Genomic DNA, 18,896 nt, shown 5'->3' on the forward strand with positions numbered 1-18,896 from the left:
CGAGGACCGAGGCGCACTTTGCCTGCTGCCTGTGTCCGTCAGGAGCCCTGGGCGGGAGTGGTTGGGGAAGGCCAGCCCCGCTGCTCAGGACTTCTGGACGGAGCTGACGGTCAGCGCTAGCTCAGAACAGAGCCCCAGTGGACCGGCTGCTGTGAGCCTCGGAAGGATCCCTGAGAGACGGGCGAACAGCGTGGGGGCCCCGCTCTGCCTTTATCCAGAAACGAGGCACAGTGTGAACATGGAGGGTCCGCCGCGTGCCCCGTGCTGAGCGTCTTGTGTGAGAGCGCAGACCCAGGAGGGAGGAGCAGGCACCCGCGGAGCCTCCTGGGTAGCTGGAGATGTCTCAGTGACGGTTTCCCTTTGCTTTCTCCCTGACTTCCTGAGTGTCTCACCACACTCTGCACCCTTAGGGGGACCCGAGGACTCCCAGAGTCTGTGACTAAACAGAGCCCCCCTCACCATATGCAAGTTCTTGGCCAAGGTGCTGGGCTCCGGAAGTGGGCACATTCTTCCTGGGGCCAGAGGCCGCCTGGCCCAGCAGCCGGCAGGACAGACCGGTGAAACCCTAGACTATTACTCACCGCTGGCCGCCAGCTCTCGCCGGCCACAGTGTCTGCATTATTTTTGGCCGCCTCTGCCACCCAGCCCTGAGTGCCAGTGAGTCAGGGCTGCCACCTGGCGCTCTTTTGAACACGTCTGCTCTGTGCACAGAGGCTAGCTCTGCTAGATGGTGGCCGGGCAGGTGAGCTGGGCAGGCGGGGGCCAGAGGTGGGATTGCTGGTGGCTGGCTTGGCTCCATCCTGTGGTCTGCAGGAGTGGTGAGAGTCAGGGGTCGTGTGGCTTCCCAGACCCTCCCTGTGGCCCTGGGGCAGTGGGCTGCTCAGGGCCTGTCAGTGAGAGAGGGGGCTTTTGACGTGGAGCATTCGAGAGTCTGGCTTGGGCTATCCTGTGAGTGCTAAACCCCTCTCCTCCTTCCCCGCCAGGCCCTGTACCACGGGAAGTTCATCGACACAGGCTTCACCCTCCCCTTCTATAAGCGGATGCTCAACAAGAGACCCACCCTGAAGGACCTGGAGTCCATCGACCCCGAGTTCTACAACTCTATCGTGTGGATCAAGTGAGTCTGATCCCTGCCCTGCACCGAGAGGCCTTGCTGCTGTGCCACAGAGGGCCTGGCTTCTCCTGCCTTTGGAAGTGCTTGTGGAAAAGAACAGCCGTTGGGTCCCCACGAGGGCAGTTCTGGGTCTGTTCCTTGGGCAGGGGCGCCCTGGGCCACCGTCCAGGAATCTGGGCTGCCTATGGGTCCGTGGTGTCCCTCGGACGCTAAAAGTCAGCGACAGAGCGGGGTGGAGGGGAGACCATCTGTCCATGTCCGTGCCCCCAGAGAGAACAACCTGGAAGAGTGTGGCCTGGAGCTGTACTTCATCCAGGACATGGAGATCCTGGGCAAGGTGACGACGCACGAGCTGAAGGCCGGCGGGGAGAGCATCCGCGTCACCGAGGAGAACAAGGAGGAATACATCATGTGAGCTGCGGGCTGCGGCGAGGGGAGCGAGGCTCAGCAGGGAGCGGAGAAAGGGCTCCCCACTCTTAGCGGCCACGCCCACACAGAAGGCAGGGACCCCAGTTTACATCTGTCTTGAGAGCAGCCGAGGGCCAGAGTGGTGCCGTTGGGGAGCTGGCCGTGGGCCCGTTGCTGTAGGCTGAGGGCTGTTGTGTTGCGTGTGGGCTTGAAGGGGCAGGAAGCATGGAGGTGCTGGTCTTTGTCCAGCGCAGGATTTCTGTGTCTGTCCACGGGCATCCCGGCTTGTGTGGGCTCTGCTGGGCCTCTCAGGCGAGTCTTCAGTGCCCGCAGTCCCCATGTCTCGGGCTCAGGCAGTGATGGGGCAGCAGGAACAGAGGAGGGTGGGCGGGGGCTCCAAGGACGTGGCTGTCTGCAGTCTGTCTGTGAGCTGCTCAGGCTGCACTCTGGGGCCTTCCGCAGACAGGGCCAGGCTGCCGGGAGTGGACGTGGGGTGGATTTGCTGCCACCGTGTCCTGGCCACACCTGAGCAGGGCTCTTGGGTCTCTGGCTCTAGGCTGCTGACTGACTGGCGCTTCACCCGCGGCGTGGAAGAGCAGACCAAAGCCTTCCTGGATGGCTTCAACGAGGTAGCCCCTCTGGAATGGCTGCGCTACTTTGATGAGAAAGAGCTGGAGGTGAGTGTCGGAGGCCCAAGCCTGCTCCTTGATGTGTTCACCTTGCACCCTTGGTCCCCCCGGCACGGCGAAGCCCGCACTTCAGCAGGACGGAGGCAGCAGGCAGACGGTTCTGACCTGGGTCCTTAGCATCTACCCCGACACTTGTTTTGAGAAAGCAAGGGCTTGGATCGTCTGAGTTACTAAAGCCCCTGGTACAGCAGCCAGTGGCCGAGGCCGGGCCATTGCTTGTGCCAGGCAGCGTGCTGGCACAGGCTGCTGACGCCTCTCCTCCCGCAGTTGATGCTGTGTGGCATGCAGGAGATAGACCTGAGCGACTGGCAGAAGAACACCGTCTACCGGCACTACACCAAGAGCAGCAAGCAGGTCCAGTGGTTCTGGCAGGTGGGTGCCGCCTGCTCCCGTGGGTGGGGCGAGGGGCTTGCGGGGATGTTTAGGGGCCACCCAAAGGAAGAGGGACTTCACTGGGCCTCAGACTCAAGGATTCTTCCTCTTTGACCCTGTCCTCCTCTTTCCCAACTTGTGAAAGGAGATGAGACGCCCAGCTGTGGGTGGGCCCCAGGCAGCCAGCATGTTGGCCGGGCGTGAGCCTGCGCGCGGGCAGAAAAGCGCCTGCTGGTCCTGCGGCTTCCCTCAGCCGCGTGAGCTGGGGGCGGCCGGCTCGCAGCTGCAGAGCGGCAGGGATACGGGGCTGTATGGGTAGGGTTTGCTGTTGTCATTGTCAAATGTAGCATCCGGCGAGAGGGTAAAGATCGCGGAGTGTGCACGCATGTACATTTTTTGTGGGGGTGAAATCCGCGTGATTTGCAAGTCTCCTTTTTAAATCTTTAAAGACATACAGCCCAGCAGCTTTAATATGTTCATGATGCTGTACCTTCACCACCACTCTCTTAATATTTCACCCCCCACAAAGACTCTTACCCATTAAGCAGTCTCTCCCATCCTTAGCACATTTAAAAAAAAAAGTTCTTCTTTTTATTTTTTTTTTAATATTTATTTATTTGAGAGGTAGGGTTACAGAGAGAGGCAGAGAGAGAGAAGTCTTCCATCCGCTGGTTCACTCCCCAAATGCCACAATGGCTGAAGCTGGGCCTGGCCGCAGTCAGGAGCCGGGAGTGTCTTCTGGATCTCCCACATGGGAGGCAGGGGCCCAGGAACTTGGGCCGTCTTCTGCTGCTTTCTGAGGCCATAGCAGAGAGCTGGATCAGAAGAGGAGCAGCTGGGACTCAAACCAGAGCCCATATGGGATGCTGGCGCCGCGGGCAGAGGCTTAGTCACCATGCCACAGTGCCTGCCCCTTCAGCACATTTGTTAAATAAAGGAAGAGAATACCTGGCCCAAGGTATCTCTAAGACCAGAAGGTGTCCCTTGTTCTGCCGATACAGCCACTTAGGGGAAGCACCTTTGTGGCGTCCTGGGTTGGTAGCTGTCATGCCCTGCCCAGTCTGGCCAAAGGGGCCTTGGCTGGCCCCGGGGGTTTCGCAGGGGGGAAAGTCCTGGGCCGAATGGGTCGCTGACTGTGTTTGGTGTGTGGAGCTGCAGGTGGTGAAGGAGATGGACAATGAGAAGAGGATCCGCCTGCTACAGTTTGTGACCGGAACCTGCCGGCTGCCTGTTGGGGGATTCGCCGAGCTCATCGGTAGGTTTTTCTTTGCCTGCTCTGTCCCAGCTGGTGTGAGGGGGGCCTAGAGTCTTCGTGAAGCAGTCAGTGGGCATGGGTGGGGAGGAGCAGGGGTCTCCTGTGGGCACCTGGGCTGTGGCCAGAGAGCCAGGTGCCTCAGCTGACAGCAGGTGCCTTTCTCCTCAAATGACCGCAGGCAGCAACGGACCCCAGAAGTTCTGCATCGACAAGGTTGGCAAGGAAACCTGGCTGCCCAGAAGCCACACCTGGTGAGCACGCTGGTCTGGCTGCGAGGAGCCGAGCTGCACAGGCCACAGGAGTTCTGGGGAGTGCCCAGTGGGTGCAGCAGCTTAGGGCCCTGGGGCGCTGGCTTGGAGAGTGGTGTTGTGACATGCCTGGGCCACTCGGCCTTCCAGGTGTGACATTTGGAGCCACTTCCAGCCTGGTAGGCCAGGAGCTGCTGCCACCACTGCCCTGCCCCTTACCAATTCCCTGGCTGCCCTGTTCTCCCTAAGCCCCACCCACCCTGGTCCAGGAAGCCAAAGCCTAAAGGTCCCAGGCCCTGGCGTCTTCTGTGGGAGCCACGCTGGTGGTGTGAGCTGTTCCCTTCCCCTGCAGCCAGGCTGGGGCACACGTGGCTGGAGGGGCCAGGCCTCCGGGTGCGACTGCTGCTCTCCCCTCTCAACAGCTTCAACCGGCTGGATCTGCCCCCGTACAAGAGCTACGAGCAGCTGAAGGAGAAGCTGTTGTACGCCGTCGAGGAGACCGAGGGCTTCGGACAGGAGTAACGGAGCCGGCCCCTCCCCACGCCCCCAGAGCACACGTAGTTCCGAGTGCCCCTGCCCGAGAGGCCGCTGACCGCGCCGCCCTAGGGAGCCCCCGGAGGCCCACCCTGCCTGCTTGCTGGTGGCCGGAGACCCTGACCCCAGCAGGCCCTGTGGCAGCCTGGAATAAAGCCCCTTGGCACCTTTGGCCCCCGCACCCACTGCAAAGTGTGGAGGGCTGCCTCGCTCCAGAACACCCTCCCCTCCCCTCCCCTGGGACCAGCCCTGGGTGGGCGTGGATGGGCGAGGGTGAGCAGGAGGTCGGGCACTTGGGTTAGCGGCTGGGGTTCCCCTGGGAGGCCATGGCCCAGCCCTCACAGCTCCTTGCTGCTGGTGCCTGCAGGAGGGCGCGGCGGACTCCTCCGGCTTCCTTTGTCCTTTTACATAAACTTGAAGCGTCTGTGTGTGGGGTGGCTTTACGTTTCGTTTCTGGTATGCTGCTGTCGCCCTCGGCGAGGAGCTGGGCCCTGGCTCCTGCCCCATCCTTGGTGGAGGTGAGCTCCTGGGCGCGGTGCAGCCCCAGGCAGCCCGGAGGTGCGGCTCTTAGGAAGCCGGCCCGGCCTCTGGGGCGGCCGTGCTGCGCAGGCGCGAGGCGCTGTGGCGCGGCGGAAGGGTGTCTGGAGCTCCCGCCGGCCTCTGATGTGGGGATGCTGCTGTTGATCGAAGTCTCCAAGGTGCACGGCTGCCCTGGGATGCTGGAGCAACAGCCCCGGCGGACTGCAGGATTCAGGGGCGAGCGGAGCACAGCCCCACCTCAGGTGGCTCCCAGCCCCTGCGTGTGTGCTCGTCTCGGGGCGCAGCTCGAGCCCTTTGTGCCCTTTGCTGTACTCCCCGCGCAGGTCACCGTGCGGGCGCTCTGCGTGGGCAGGGAGCGGGCTGCCGCGGAGGCGGGGCAGCGGCAGGCTCACGGGCGTGTCCCTGGGTGTCCGTGTGTGCGCATACGCGAGTGTGTATATCTGAAGTGTCTGTGCGGAATGCCCTGTGGTAGCCCCGGCTCGGTGGCCAGATGGTTTTGTAACGCCCGCCCCTGCCTCGGTATTGCCAGTTTCTTGTGCAATAAACAATCAGCAGCTGCGGGTGGTGTTGGCTTCGATGTCTGCAGAGTTGCTCTGGCGACCAGAGGCCCCTGGGCCCCCACAGGCCCTCCAACCTGGCTGGCTTTGAGAAGCGCTGCTTGTGGGACGGCCAGCTGAGGTCTGTCCCAGTCGGCTGCCTCAGGGCCCCTCTGGGCCCCCATCGGGGGCGCCAGGTTGAGTGGGCTTCAGAAAGCAGCTCAGGAGGAGAGAGTTCTGTGGAGTCGTCCCTCTGTGAGCTACTGAGGTGCACGCGTTCCGTCGTGATGGAGGGGACCCCCATCTCGAGCCCGAGGTCACACGAAGACTTTTTATTTTAATATTCCCAGATGGGACTGGTGGGTCTTGACACATTTGGCGGGGGGAGCGGCTCCCTCGGCAGAATGCGCCGGCCCAGCGCCTTGATAGGGCGGTGCTGCTCTGTGACAGCTGTATCGAGAAAGGGCCACGTGTTACCAGGCGTCTCCTAAGACCAAGGACGATGTGAATATTCAGGTGGAAACGGCCCCCCCCCCCCCGACCTCGTGGTCCTGCCAGACTGCTCTGTACAAGTATGCAAATTATGTGTATACACAGGGTTTTAAACTACACCAAGAATGGGATGTCGAGCAACGCACATCTCTGATTTAGTGGCGCGTCAGGGTTCCTGTCCCACACCTGTCAACGCAGGCTCTGTCCTTGCCGCACGCGCCTCTGTGACGTCCCTGTCGCCTTCCCGGGGGTGTTGTTGGGTCCCGCGGTTCATTGGTGGCTGCGGAGCTTCGGTGATGGCCCTCGGGAGGCCAGGGTGTGCGGGCCCTGCGCCTCAGTCGTGGAGCAGTCCTGCTGTTGGAATGTTTTGTTGATTATGCATCTTGAAAAATTTTAAAAAGTTCGACATTGAGGGGCAGCAAGGGTCTTGAGAGAAAAGCCGCCCTCACTCTGCTCTCTGACCCCCTCCTGGAGGCAGCTGTCGTTGCCAGCTTCTTTCGGATCCTTCCAGAAACACTTTAAAACCCCCAGCAGGTTCTGCCAAGTTGCCCCTCGCAGCAGCCCCTGTTCGGCCAGCCTCATGCCTGCTTGGGAGTCCCTGCTGCCACCTTCCAGGCCCGGCCAGGGGCTCCCTGCACTCCTGCCCGTCCACTTCGCTGTGACTGGTGTTTTCTGCGTGTTTGCCTCTGATGTGGAACCATAACAAAGTCCGTGCCTTGTCCCGAGTGGATGCTGAAGGAAGGAAGCTCCCCAAATGCTCCCGTGGCTATAATGACGGAACTCGGGTTAAGGCAGTAGCATAACGCAATTATTTCTTACACAGCTCTCCCCCTCTGGGTTTCTAATGACCTCTCTTTGCTTTTATTATATCCTTGTTTTTTCCCCCTCATTCTGAAGTGTTTCAAGTAAAACTCACTTTGCAGGGAGAACCACCCCCCAACCCCTACACACAGATAAAATTAGCCAAAGATAGAGAATTATTTTGGAAGTGCCGTAGGACTGCCTCTGGCACGCAAGTGCGGGTTAGGCTTTACATAAGGAAGGGCCTCCCCAGGCCTGGGCGCTCAGCGCTTGCTGGGCTGCTGCCCGTCTAGATACTGGGGCTCCTGTCACCCTCCTAGAACAGCTGGCGTAGTGACGCACTGTGTTGATCTGCCGTCCGCAAAGCTGGCATTCCATGTGAGCAGTGGTTAAGTCCTGGCTGCTCCACTTCTGATCCGACTCCCTGCTGATGCACCTGGGAAAGCAGTAGAGGGTGGCCCAAGTGCTTGGGTCACTGCCCCCCATGTGGGAGACCTGGGTGGGGTTCTGTGTGCTTCCATTTCAAGGAATGCTTACAGAAGGTAGAATGTCCTGGCGGTTAAAATAAATTCAACGTCAACAAGGCCCCGGCCTCCTTGTTGGGAAGAAAATAGAGTCAGCACTCAAAAGTTGTGACCTAAACTGATTTCCCTACGGTCTGCCCTTCAGACTGTGGGTTTGAAATGCCCTTTAATCCAGGTACCTGTAGCATGTGGTTGTCCTGAAGCCCACTCCCCAGGGCTCCACGCCTGAGTCGGGAGGCAGTCAGCTGACTGGGACTGGAGCAACTCATGTGTCTTTGGCACACTCCATTCTTTGTAACTTCCGAACATCGTCCTGGGCCCAGGGCCTCATTCCAACTCCACTGGTCCCAGAGACTTGCTTTTCTGTTGCCTGTTTTGTGTTGTGATATATGTGTGATATATGTTGTGATATATGTATATATATATATATACACACACACACACATATACATATCACAATATTTACCATGTTAAGTGTTTTTTAGTGTATGGTTCAGTGCCATTAAGTGATTCCTAGTGTGTACCCATCACCACATCCATGTCCACAACTCTTTCCATTTTTTTTTTTTAAGAGATTCATTTATTTGAAAGGCAGAGTGACTGGGAAAGAAAGAGATCGAGAGATCTTCCATCTACTGATTCACTCCCCAAATGACTGCAACAGCCCAGGGCTGGGCCAGACCAGAGCTAGGAATCCGGAGCTATATCCCAGTCTCCCACATTCCAAGTACTTGGGTCATCTTGCACTGTTTTCCCAGGGATGTCAGAGAGAGCTATACTGGAAATAGAGCAGCGGGGATTCAAACTGGTGCTCCAATATGAGATACTGACGTCACAGAGAGCAGCCTAACACTGTGCCACGTTGCTGGCCCCTCTTTGCATTTTTTTTTTTTTTTTAATTTTAAAGACAAGTAGGTCTTTTTGTTTTTTTTAAAGGTTTAGTTATTTATTTGAAAGGCAGAGTTAGAGAGAGGCAGAGGCAGAGAGAGAGGTATTCATCGCTGTTTCACTCACTAGATGGCTGCAATGGCCGGAGATGTGCCGATCCAAAGCCAGGAGCCAGGAGGTTCTTCCAGGTCTCCCACATGGGTACAGGGACCCAAGGACTTGGGCCATCTTCCACTGCTTTCCCAGGCCATAGCAGAGAGCTGGATTGGAAATGGAGCAGCCAGGACTCGAACTGGCACCCATATGGAATGCTGGCACTGTAGGCAGAGACTTGACCCACTACAGCACAGTGCCGGCCTCCTCTTTCCATCTTTTAAAAAAACAAACTGTGTGTCCATTAAACATTACATCCCACTGGCTCCTCTTCTGAGCTGCTGGTAACCACCATTCTGCTTTGTGTCTGATTTTGGCCTCTCTGAACCCATATGGGAAATCATACAGTGTTTACCTTTCTGTGATTGGCTTATTTCACTTAGCCTTATGTCCTTAAGATTCATCCTTCTGGGGCCGGCGTTGTGGTGTAGTGGGTAAAGGTGCCACCTGCAGTGCCAGCATCCCATATGGGTGCCAGTTCGAGTCCTGGCTGCTCCACTTCAGATCCAGCTCTCTGCTATGGCCTGAGAAAGCAGGGGAAGATGGCCCAAGTCCTTGGGCTCCTACATCCATGTGGGAGACCCGGAGGAGGCCCCTGGATCCTGGCCCAGCTATGGCTATTGCAGCCATTTGGGGAGTGAACCACTGGATGGAGACCTCTCTCTCTCTGCCTCTGCCTCTCTAACTCTGCCTTTCAAATAAATAAATATATATATATATATATTTAAAAAAAATTCGTCATTCTTATAGCATATGTCAGAATTTTTTTTTTTTTCTTACAGGCAGAGTGGACAGTGAGAGAGAGAGACAGAGAGAAAGGTCTCCTTTTTTTCCGTTGGTTCACCTCCAATGACCGCTGCGGCCAGCGCACTGCACTGATCCGAAGCCAGGAGCCAGGTGCTTCTTCCTGGTCTCCCATGCGGGTGCAGGGCCCAAGGACCTGGGCCATCCTCCACTGCACACAGCAGAGAGCTGGACAGAAAGAGGGGCAACCGGGACAGAATCCGGTGCCCCAGCCAGGACTAGAACCCGGTGTGCCGGTGCCGCAGGCGGAGGATTAGCCTAGTGAGCCATGGTGCCAGCCAGAATTTCTTTCCTTTTTAAGACTGAAGAATACACCGTGTGTATACACCATATTGTGCTTATCTGTTGGAGGACATATGGGTTGCTATTGTGAATAATGCTGCTGTAACTATGCGTGCACACGTATTTCTTGTGAGATCCTGCTTTTCTCTATGGGGGGTATATGCTCAGAAGTGGACTTCCTGCATCATATAGTCATTCTACTTTTAATTTTTTGAGGACTCGCTATGTTGTTTTCACGGTGACTGTGCTGTTTTACCTTCCCACCAGCAGTACTTTGCAGTTCCATTTTTCCGTATCCTTGCCTGAGTTTGCTATTTTCTGGTTGTTTTTTTTTTTTTTTTTGGTGATAGTAGCCATTCTAGTGGGTGTGAGATGGTATCTCTTCGTAGCTAGACTTGTTATTTACCTGATGATTAGTGATGTTTCATGTCTTGTTCTGTTGGCCATTTTTATGCCATCTTTGCTGAAAGGTCTGGTTAAGCCTTTGGGGTTGTTTTCGATGCTTGCACCGGTCTGTGGCCCTGGGGTTAACTCTGTGTCACTGCCCCAGATATTTTTGATGAGACACGAGATAGTCTATTCCCTTCTCTTGCCCAAAACTCAGAAGCAGCTACTCAACTGGCAACCCTGGTTCTTGTGGTATAAAATAATATATTTTAAAAATTGAAATATAGAATTCCATCAGAGTGCTGCAGCGAGCTTAGGATTCGATCGGCTTCTGTGCTCCAAACACAATAAAGACACAAAATATTAGAAACGAAAACCAAACAAGCCTGGCAGTTCAGAAGCAGGATAAATGATCCCACGGCCCAGAAGCAGGACCAGAGTGCCTTAGCACGAGTCCGGCTGAGGACCTGCTGCACTGGTGGCTGAGGGTTCGCTGCCAATGGGGGAGGGGGCTGCGCAAGCTCCAGCAAAGGTGGACGGGCCAGCTCCCTGCTCTCTCCCGTACCATGCGAGCAGGCCAGATGGCAGGTGGGAACAGAAGCAGACTGCCGCTGCCTGGTGCCTGGCCGTGGTTCCGAGAACCTAAGGAGACTTGGTACTCACCACGCTCAACCCACCCAGTAGTTCTGAACCAGATCTGGGCTGTTCATAGGTCACCCCAGGCCAGAGCCCCAAACCAGCATCTGAAGGTTTCAAACATGGGTGTGGACGCCCAGCAGGACAGATGGAAGCCACTGCACAGCCCTGAGATAGGAGGATGCCCTGGAGGGGAGGGAGCGGAAGACCAGCTCTCTCCCCACGCTCGGCTCCACATTCAGGAGACTCGCTTACTGGGCCTCTCGCCTCCTGGTCTTTGCTCCCAAGGAATTTGGGGGAAAACGGGCCTTTCTGCTGAGCCCCCGGTCCCTGTTCCGGTGTCTCAACTGCTTCTCCGGAGCTGGAAAGCTCTGGGGTGTGTCTGTCTCCCAAAAGCTCATGTGTGAGCCATGGTTGGAGGTGGGGTTTTGAGGTGACTGGAGTTAGATGCGGTCACGATGGCCCGGACGGCTTTGTGAGAAGAGGAAGAGACCCGAGCTGGCGGTGTTGCCGTGGGACGCTCCCCCCCTCGGGCTGGTGCAGCCAGAGGCCCTTGCCACATGCGGGAGCCATACTCCTGGACTCGGCAGGCCACAGAAGCCCGAGCTGACTAAACTTCTTCACACGTTCCCCTGTCTGAGATATCTTGGTATCGCTGCACAAAATGGACCAGACAGCTGGGTTCTCTGCTCTCCCACCTAAGGGTGGGCTGTCCCTGGCCCAGGCACACCTGCTTGGAGTCCAGGCTGCCGACTCTACCTTCTCTTCTGCTTTTCCACCCTGTGCCTTCCCTCAGCCTTCCACTTGGACTCAGGTTCCCAAGGCTGGAATTGCACTTGCCCACTGGTCTGTAGCTGGGGTGGAGAGGCCAGGCCTCGAGGGGCTCGTGGAAGAACCTGGTGTCTCGCCCTTTAGTGCGGAAACGTCAGCAACTCCAGCTGGCAGTCTCCGCCTCACTCCTTCCTTCGTGTTACTGGGGCTCCCGCGGCTCCAAGGGACGCGACACTTCTGCCAATATCTCCCTCTGCAGTGTCTTGGGTGAGAGCTTGCTTGGCAGTTGCCTCTCCTACTTGGTGTCCACCTTTTCAAGCTTTTTAAAAACTTTAATTTGTGTGTGTGTGTGTGTGTGTGTGTGAGAGAGAGAGTGCTTCCATCTGCTGGTTCACTCCCCAGATGACCATAACGGCTGGGGCTGGGCCAGTCTGAAGCCAGGAGCCCAGAGCTCCATCCAGGACACCCACTTGGGTGGCCTGGACCCAAGCACTTGTGTCCATCTTCCACTGTTTCCCAAGCACATGGGCAGGGAGCTGGATTGGAAGTGGAGCAGCCGGGACTTGAACCGGCACTCACGTGAGATGCCAGCATTGCAGGTGTCAACTTAGCTCACTGTGCCACAGAACTAGCCCCAAACTTTCAAACATCATTTTCTACCACCAAAGCCTCTTAGACCCTTACTGCCCTCCCGAGTTAAGGTTTTTATGAAGGTCACTGTCATTTTAGCTGGGCTGGCAAGGGACAAAGGATGGTTAATCTGCTACCTTGGTTTTCTTCTGCTTTGTTGGATCCACCTGGGGGGCAGAAGGAAAGGCAGGCAGCATGCACTGAGAGCCCAGGGGCGTCCGTGCTTCATCACAATGCCGATGTATGCACCTGCTGCCGGCAGGCCAGAACCCTCGAGGCTAGGATGCTTCCACTTGGGTTTTTGGCCAGGGCTCCCTCTGCCAGGCCAGCCCTCCTGCTTGGCAGCTTCCAAAAACTGGTTGGGTCCCCTTGTGTACTTTTCACGTACTCTAAGTGGACCAGTTGGGTGAAGCTAAGTGGAAAATCTTCTGTAGGCATTCACCGTCATTTTAACAGGGGCTTGGGAGGGAGAAAAGGGAAATGCATGTCAGGATTGAGTGTCTGCCCCTCAGCCAAGACAGAGCCTGCTGTACACTGCCCCTCGCGAGCTCTGCCTGCCTGCCTTATGCTGGGGGTGGGGTGGGGGTGGAGTGGGTTTGCTTTGTTCTGCAAAGGCAGCCTTGCTTATAAACAAGGGGGGTATTTTCTGCATCTCCCACCAACACTGTCCGCATTCTAAAGCATCAATTAGGTACCAAAGTTTAAAAAGAAAACCCCACTGTGACCTACTGTTGGCTACTGTGGGGGAATTCCTTGGAGTTTTATTTATTTAAAGGCAAAGCCCCTGTCTGAGTCTCCCACGTGAGTGACAGAGACCTGAGCACTTGGGCCATCGTCTGCTGCCTTCCCAGGTGAATCAGTGGGGAGCTGGATCGAAGAGCAGCTGGGACTCACAGCAGCACTTACGTGCACCTGAACCCATGCGCCACAAGGCCAGCCCCACCCTGCTGATTTCTTGTACATAGCTGTCCTTGGGGTACAGCTTAGGTGGCCCCCAGGGATCCCCTCCTGGTCCTCTCCTCCCCTTGAGTGTGAGCAGGGCTGGTGACTCCTTTCTAGCCAATAGGATGTGGCAAAGGTGCCGGGACTCCACTCCTGTGATGCAATTGCAAAGACTGTGTCTCGCTTCCTGCCAGCTGACTCTCCCTGTCGCCTTCTTGGCTGTGCATGAAGCAAAGTGCCCTGCGGGAGGGGCCCTAGTGGCCGGGGACTGGGGGCAGCTTCCTGTCAACTGCAAGGAACTGAGGCCCTCCGTCCAGCAGCCCCTGAGCGCCGGCTCCGGTCCTTGTTGAGCTCTTGAGGACACCACAGTCCAGCCGACACCTGGGCCGCAGCCTGCGAGCCGCCCTGAGCACAGGACCCAGGTAAGCGGTGCCTGGGCCCCTGGCCCGCAGAAGCTGTGAGATACTCTGGCCGCTCCGTGATGTGGGAATCCGTTACATGGTGATAGGGAGGTGATACGCCCGTGCTGGTCTGGTGAAGTGTTCTTGGATCAGCCTCTGTTCCATTTCCTGGCTCCCGAACGTGACTGTGATTTTTAGTAAATGAGAGAGCCCTGGCCTGGCCATCATGTGTAGATGAGATAACCTCCCCACTAGAAAGCCAGGCAGGAAGTCCCCCGTCTGCCTTGGCTTGGGGATCGAGAGCCCTGGGAGGTGGGCGTCCTTCCAGCCCCAGCCCCAGCCCCCAGCTGACGTCATTTGCCTGGGTCTGGTCCAGCCTGTGACCGTGGCTCCCTGCCCTGGGATGTTATTAGCGCACAGCTGGGCCTCCAGCCAAACCCAGTTGGCAAGAATCATGCCCAGTCTCTCAAGGACAATGCCGGGGCCATTTCCTGTGTAATTACGGGGTGGGTGGCGAGGGAGGTGGTGCTGGGACAGTAGGGAGTTAGCCGATGGACCACCTTTGCCGCTCCAGGGCTCCCCCAGCGGGTGGCTCAGCCACAGCCCCCTCACCCCAGGAGCAGGTGGGCTGTGGGTACAGGGGCATCGTTTGTTTTCAGAGGAAATTCGTTCTCCCCCCACCAGACTTTTAGATCTCATAGTCATGGTTGTTCTGCAGTTCCCTGGAATTGGTTAAAATACACTAGTCGCCCTTATCTGTATTTTCACTTTCCCCTATTGTAGTTACCCACGGTCAGTTGTGGTAAAAAATATTAAATGGAATATTCCAGAAATAAGCAACTCATCAATTTTAAGTCGCACACTGTTCTGAGTAGCTTGCCATGCCTGCTCTGTCCTGTCATCCCTCTGTCCAGTGGGTCCAGACTGTAGGTGCTACCTTCCCATTAGTCATTATTTGGTATCAGATCGCCTGTCGCAGCATCACGGCGCTGTTCAAGTAGCCCTTCTTGGACTCCAGAGCCCAGGAGTGGCGATGCTGGGAATGTAGACGTGCCTACACAGAGCACTACACTACACGCCGTGAAGTGCTTCCTGTCAGTGAGAAGGTGAGCTGTGGGTCCCGGGCGCAGTCTGTTAGCGCGGTGCCTACAAGTGAAAAGGTGAAACTTCTCTTAACAAGGAAAGAAAAAACTGTATGCTCAAGTTGCCGCAAACATGTAACTTTTATCATAGTACATTGTGGTATTTGTTTCATTTTTAGTTCTTGTTATTCTACTGTGCCCACTTAACTGTAAATTAAACTTTTATCTTAGGCATGCGTGGACAGGAAAAACATTGTCTATTTAAGGTCCCCATGGGGGGGTGTCTTGGAGCATGGGTACGGGCCACCACATTATAGGAGTGGAACACCGTCAGCCTGTCTTGCCCTCCTCTGGGCGGCGTCTGTCTGGGGGGGGGTGTGTGTGCGGAAGCCCCTGGATACATCTTGTGTGGGTAAGGGATGTGGGGCTGGAGAGAAAGGGTCTACTCTCTATAGGCTTTTAGAAAAGTATTCTTTAAAGAGGAGTTTAGCCTCAAGTCCTGGAAGGTAGGAAGGAGCCAGTCAAGTAACTCACACACAAAACTGCAAGCGGGGCTGTGTTTGCATAGTCATGGGATTTCTACACATCAGCAAGAAAAAGGAAACAGACTCAACGGGAAAAAAATGAACGAAAGATACAAGTAGCAGTTCACAGAAGGGAAAATAAAGGTGGCTCTCAGGTGGCTCTCAGAAAGTTACATGAACATGAACACTGGAATGTTGCTTAGATAATGCCGGTGGTGGGTTGAAGCACAGTGGTGGTATCAGTCCCACTTAGGTAGTCCTGGTGGACACTCTGTTCCGAGCCCCTCCCATGTGATATTTCATTGAGTTTTCCTACATCCTGAGGCAGCAGGTAGTTCTGTTTCTTACAGACAAGGACAGGGAGTTACCTTAGCAGCTGGTAGTTTTCAGATCCTCCTGTGAGGTCCCGGCGTGGGCTCGCGGAGCCGGCTTCATGCTGGTGCGCGGCTGCAGGCCCCCTAGGCGCCCGGCAGTAGGAGAGGTGTGGGAGTGGTGGACGGCTGCACTCCGGTACCTTTGAGGACTAGCCGGGGTAGGCGAGGTTGTGTCAACATCGTGAGCAGCCCTGAAATCTCAGTGGTTGGACACTGGCGTGATTTATCACTTGCTTACCGGAGCCCCTGCTGGTGGCTAACCATGGGGGTGGGCATTGTGGAGCCCCAGGTTAAACTGCTGCTTCAGACACCTACATCCCATGTCAGAGTGCCCACTCGTCCCATGCATCCTGGGCTGCAGCAGTGATGGCTCCAGTGCTTGGGGCCCTGCCACCCGTGTGGCAGGTTTGGCTGGAGTTCCTGGCTCCTGGCTCTGGGCTGGCTCAGCCTTGGCTGTTAGACATTTGGGGACTGAACCAGCAGATGGAAGATCTCTCTCTGTCACTCTTTCAAGCAGATGAAAATAAATAATTTAAAAATTATAGAGACTTAGTAAAGTTATAAAGGTGATGCAATCCTCAGAGCGCGTCCGATCCTTGTTAGTCTCCTTTTTTCCCCCTTCCCTGTGCTCTTGGGGTGTCTGTTTGTCTGTTGTCTGCTGTGCCTGGAGGGAAGACCATCTTCCCAGGCTGATGGCAGCCACAGCAGGGAGACTGGCGAAGGCGGTGACTTGGCAGCCCCTCGCCCTCTTTCTGGAGAGCTTTACTACATGTGGACCAGCACATCACGGTGGTCCTGAAGAAACCAGGAGTGGCAGCAGCACTGGGAATGGGAAGCTTGCGCTGTCTGGACAGGGAAAGCCTCCTGTGTCCCCCTCGCAGTGCCCAGCAGCAGGGCGGCGGCGTGCAGCTGGGTCCCACCAGTCTGCACTCACACACTCTTCCCAGGCCTTCCAGATCCTGGCGGCGTTGTCGCAGCCCAAAGCATGAGTGGCAGAGATGAGTCTGTGGCGCCATCTAGTGTCAGAGAGGAGGGATGAGAAAAAGATTTCTCGATCTGGGCCCTTGGAAGCCTGCTAATTTCCCCAGTTTTTCTTTTTTTGCCTTTATCTTCTGTCATCACTTTTTTTTTTTTTTAAAAGATTTATTTATTTTACTTGAAAGTCAAAGTTACACAGAGAGAGAAGGAAGGGCAGAGAGAGAGAGAGAGGTCTTCCCTCCAGTGGTCCACTCCCCAATTGGCCACAACGGCCGGAGCTGTGCTGATCTGAAGCCAGGAGCAGGAGCTCCTTCTGAATCTCCCACGTGGGTGCAGGGCCCAAGCACTTGGGCCATCCTCCACTGTGTTCCCAGGCCACAGCAGAGAGCTGGGTCAGAAGTGGAGCAGCCGGGACTAGAACTGGCACCCATATGGGATGTTGGTGTTGCAGGCAGTGGCTTAAGCCACTATGCCACAGCTCCAGCCCCCATTGTCAAAATTTATTTCTTCTTCATAGGTGTTTTAGTAGGGAAATGGCAGAAGAAAAGGACTGGTGCAGTTTCCCAGTTAAGTGGAATATTTCACTCTTTCATGGTGAACTGAGGTTAAGTCATTCATTTGAAGTGAAACTGTATGAGTATTTGGCTGAAGGGCCTTCTAGAAAATGGAGTAAAATTCTGGGTCTCTCATTCCTCCTTGAAAGTTTTACTTTGCATCTAGCACACTGGAGGAATGAGATGAGGGTGCTTTGCAAAGGTCACAAAAAATAGAAAGAGAGCATGTTCATTTTGGTGCAAAATTTTTTTGAAATCCATAGTTTTTTTTTTTTTTTTGTAATGTGCATTTTCCACAAAAAATGTTTAGACAAACAAAGCTGTATTTTTATTAATTTGAAAAGCAAAGCAACAGAGAGTAAGAGGGCAAGAGTGAGAGAGACACACACAGAGAAAGCTCTCCCATCCTGTGGTTCACTTCAAATGCCTGCCGACAGCCAGCACTGGGCCAGGTTGAGGCCAGAGTCCAGACTCCATCCAGATGTCCCACGTGGGTGTGAGGGACCCAAGTACTTGAGCCATCGTCTGCTGTGTCCCACGGTGCAGTCTGGCAGGACGTCAGATCCGAGTGGAGCTGGACTGCATCCCAGGAGCTTTGATGTGGGATGTGTTTGTCCCAAACGGTGGCTCAACCCCGTGAGCCCCAACCGCCCCTCTGTGTACTTTGTGGACTCCTTAGTTCCTCCCTTTTCTCCCTTGAGTGACTGATGGTCTGAACAAGATGGATGGGCCAAGGCTCTTGTTCCACTCCTGGTGTTTCCATCTGTGTTGGGAGCTAACCTGTAAGTGCAGGAATGTTGCATGTTTGCACACAGAAGACCAGTGTGGACTAGGGACCATGCTGTGCATACCGTGTGCTGGGAGTCCTTATCCTGGTGGCTGGGAACCCCAACCCCAACCCCAACCGAAGGGAAGCCAGTGTGGTAGCGCAGAGATGAGGTCCAGCCTGAGGGGTCAGTCTCTTTCTGGGACAATGGCAGCTGTTTGGAAACGTCATCTGGAGGCCGCCAGACTGCACCAGCACAAGGCTGCCCGGTTGGTCAAGTCAGCTGCTGTTTGCACGGCGAGACGTCATCAGTAGCCTGTCCTGCTCGCCCTCCCGTACGTGATGGCAGCGATTTTGCCTCAGAAAACGTGCCCTGGTGACTAAACTGCGTCCTTTACCGGAGTGAGCTGAAAAGCCTGCTGGGAAGGCGGAAGTGTCTCGCCCCTCTGAGGGTCAAGCTCTTAAACACAGAGGCCTGGGTATGCCTGTGTTCTAAGATGCTCAGTAATCATTCCAGTCCATTCCAGTTGGCCAAGCTTAAACAGCTTTTTTTTTTTTTTTGAAGTATTCATTTATTTGAGAGGTAAAATTGCAGAAAGAGGGAAAGACAGAGAGGTCTTCCATTGCTGCTTTGCTCCCCAAATGGCTGCAACAGCCGGAGCTGGGCCGATCTGAAGCCAGGAGCTTCTTCTGGGTCTCCCACACGGGTGCAGGGGCCCAACCACTTGGGCCATCTTCTGCTGCTTTCCCAGGGCATAGCAGAGAGCTGGATTGGAAGAGGAACAGCCAGAACTGGAACCAGTGCCCCTATGGGATGCCGGCACTGCAGGCCGCAGCTTTGTCCACAGCACCACAGCAGTGGCCCCCTTAAGCAGCCTTTTGCTTTTTAAGTCCTAATTTTAGTATTAAAGGAACTGAATCCTTTGTGCTTTCAATTCAGGTATGCACTTGCCCCTGACCCTTACATAAAGGACTCTGTTTTTTTGTTTTTAATTTGAAAAGGCAGAATTACAGAGAGGGAGAGACAGAGAAAGAGATCTTCCATCTGCTGGTTCGCTCCCCAAAAGGCTGCAACAGTCAGGCAGGTCTGGGCAAGCCAAGAGCCAGGAGCTTCTTCCGGGTCTCCTACGTGGACGCAGGGGTCTTAAGTACTTGGGCCACCTTCTGCTCCTTTCCCAGGCTCGCAGCAGGGAGCCAGATTGGAAGTGGAA

The 18,896-nt window shown here is 55.5% G+C and overlaps 1 protein-coding gene across 2 annotated transcripts in view; it reads left to right on the plus strand.

The window, feature by feature from the left end:
* The window catches only part of WWP2 (WW domain containing E3 ubiquitin protein ligase 2), a 150,774-nt gene extending 145,062 nt beyond the window's left edge, over nucleotides 1-5,712 (plus strand). For both annotated transcript variants that reach the window (XM_062176412.1, XM_062176413.1), the window contains 7 exons: nucleotides 984-1,117; nucleotides 1,385-1,525; nucleotides 2,079-2,199; nucleotides 2,479-2,583; nucleotides 3,742-3,838; nucleotides 4,017-4,089; nucleotides 4,509-5,712. In XM_062176412.1, the coding sequence (XP_062032396.1) occupies nucleotides 984-1,117; nucleotides 1,385-1,525; nucleotides 2,079-2,199; nucleotides 2,479-2,583; nucleotides 3,742-3,838; nucleotides 4,017-4,089; nucleotides 4,509-4,608 (771 nt within the window). In that variant the 3' untranslated portion in view covers nucleotides 4,609-5,712. The remainder of the gene's footprint in view (nucleotides 1-983; nucleotides 1,118-1,384; nucleotides 1,526-2,078; nucleotides 2,200-2,478; nucleotides 2,584-3,741; nucleotides 3,839-4,016; nucleotides 4,090-4,508) is intronic.
* Nucleotides 5,713-18,896: the final 13,184 nt, after the last annotated feature.

Source organism: Lepus europaeus, chromosome 19 (genome assembly GCF_033115175.1).
Source record: "Lepus europaeus isolate LE1 chromosome 19, mLepTim1.pri, whole genome shotgun sequence".
Classification (NCBI taxonomy): domain Eukaryota; kingdom Metazoa; phylum Chordata; class Mammalia; order Lagomorpha; family Leporidae; genus Lepus; species Lepus europaeus.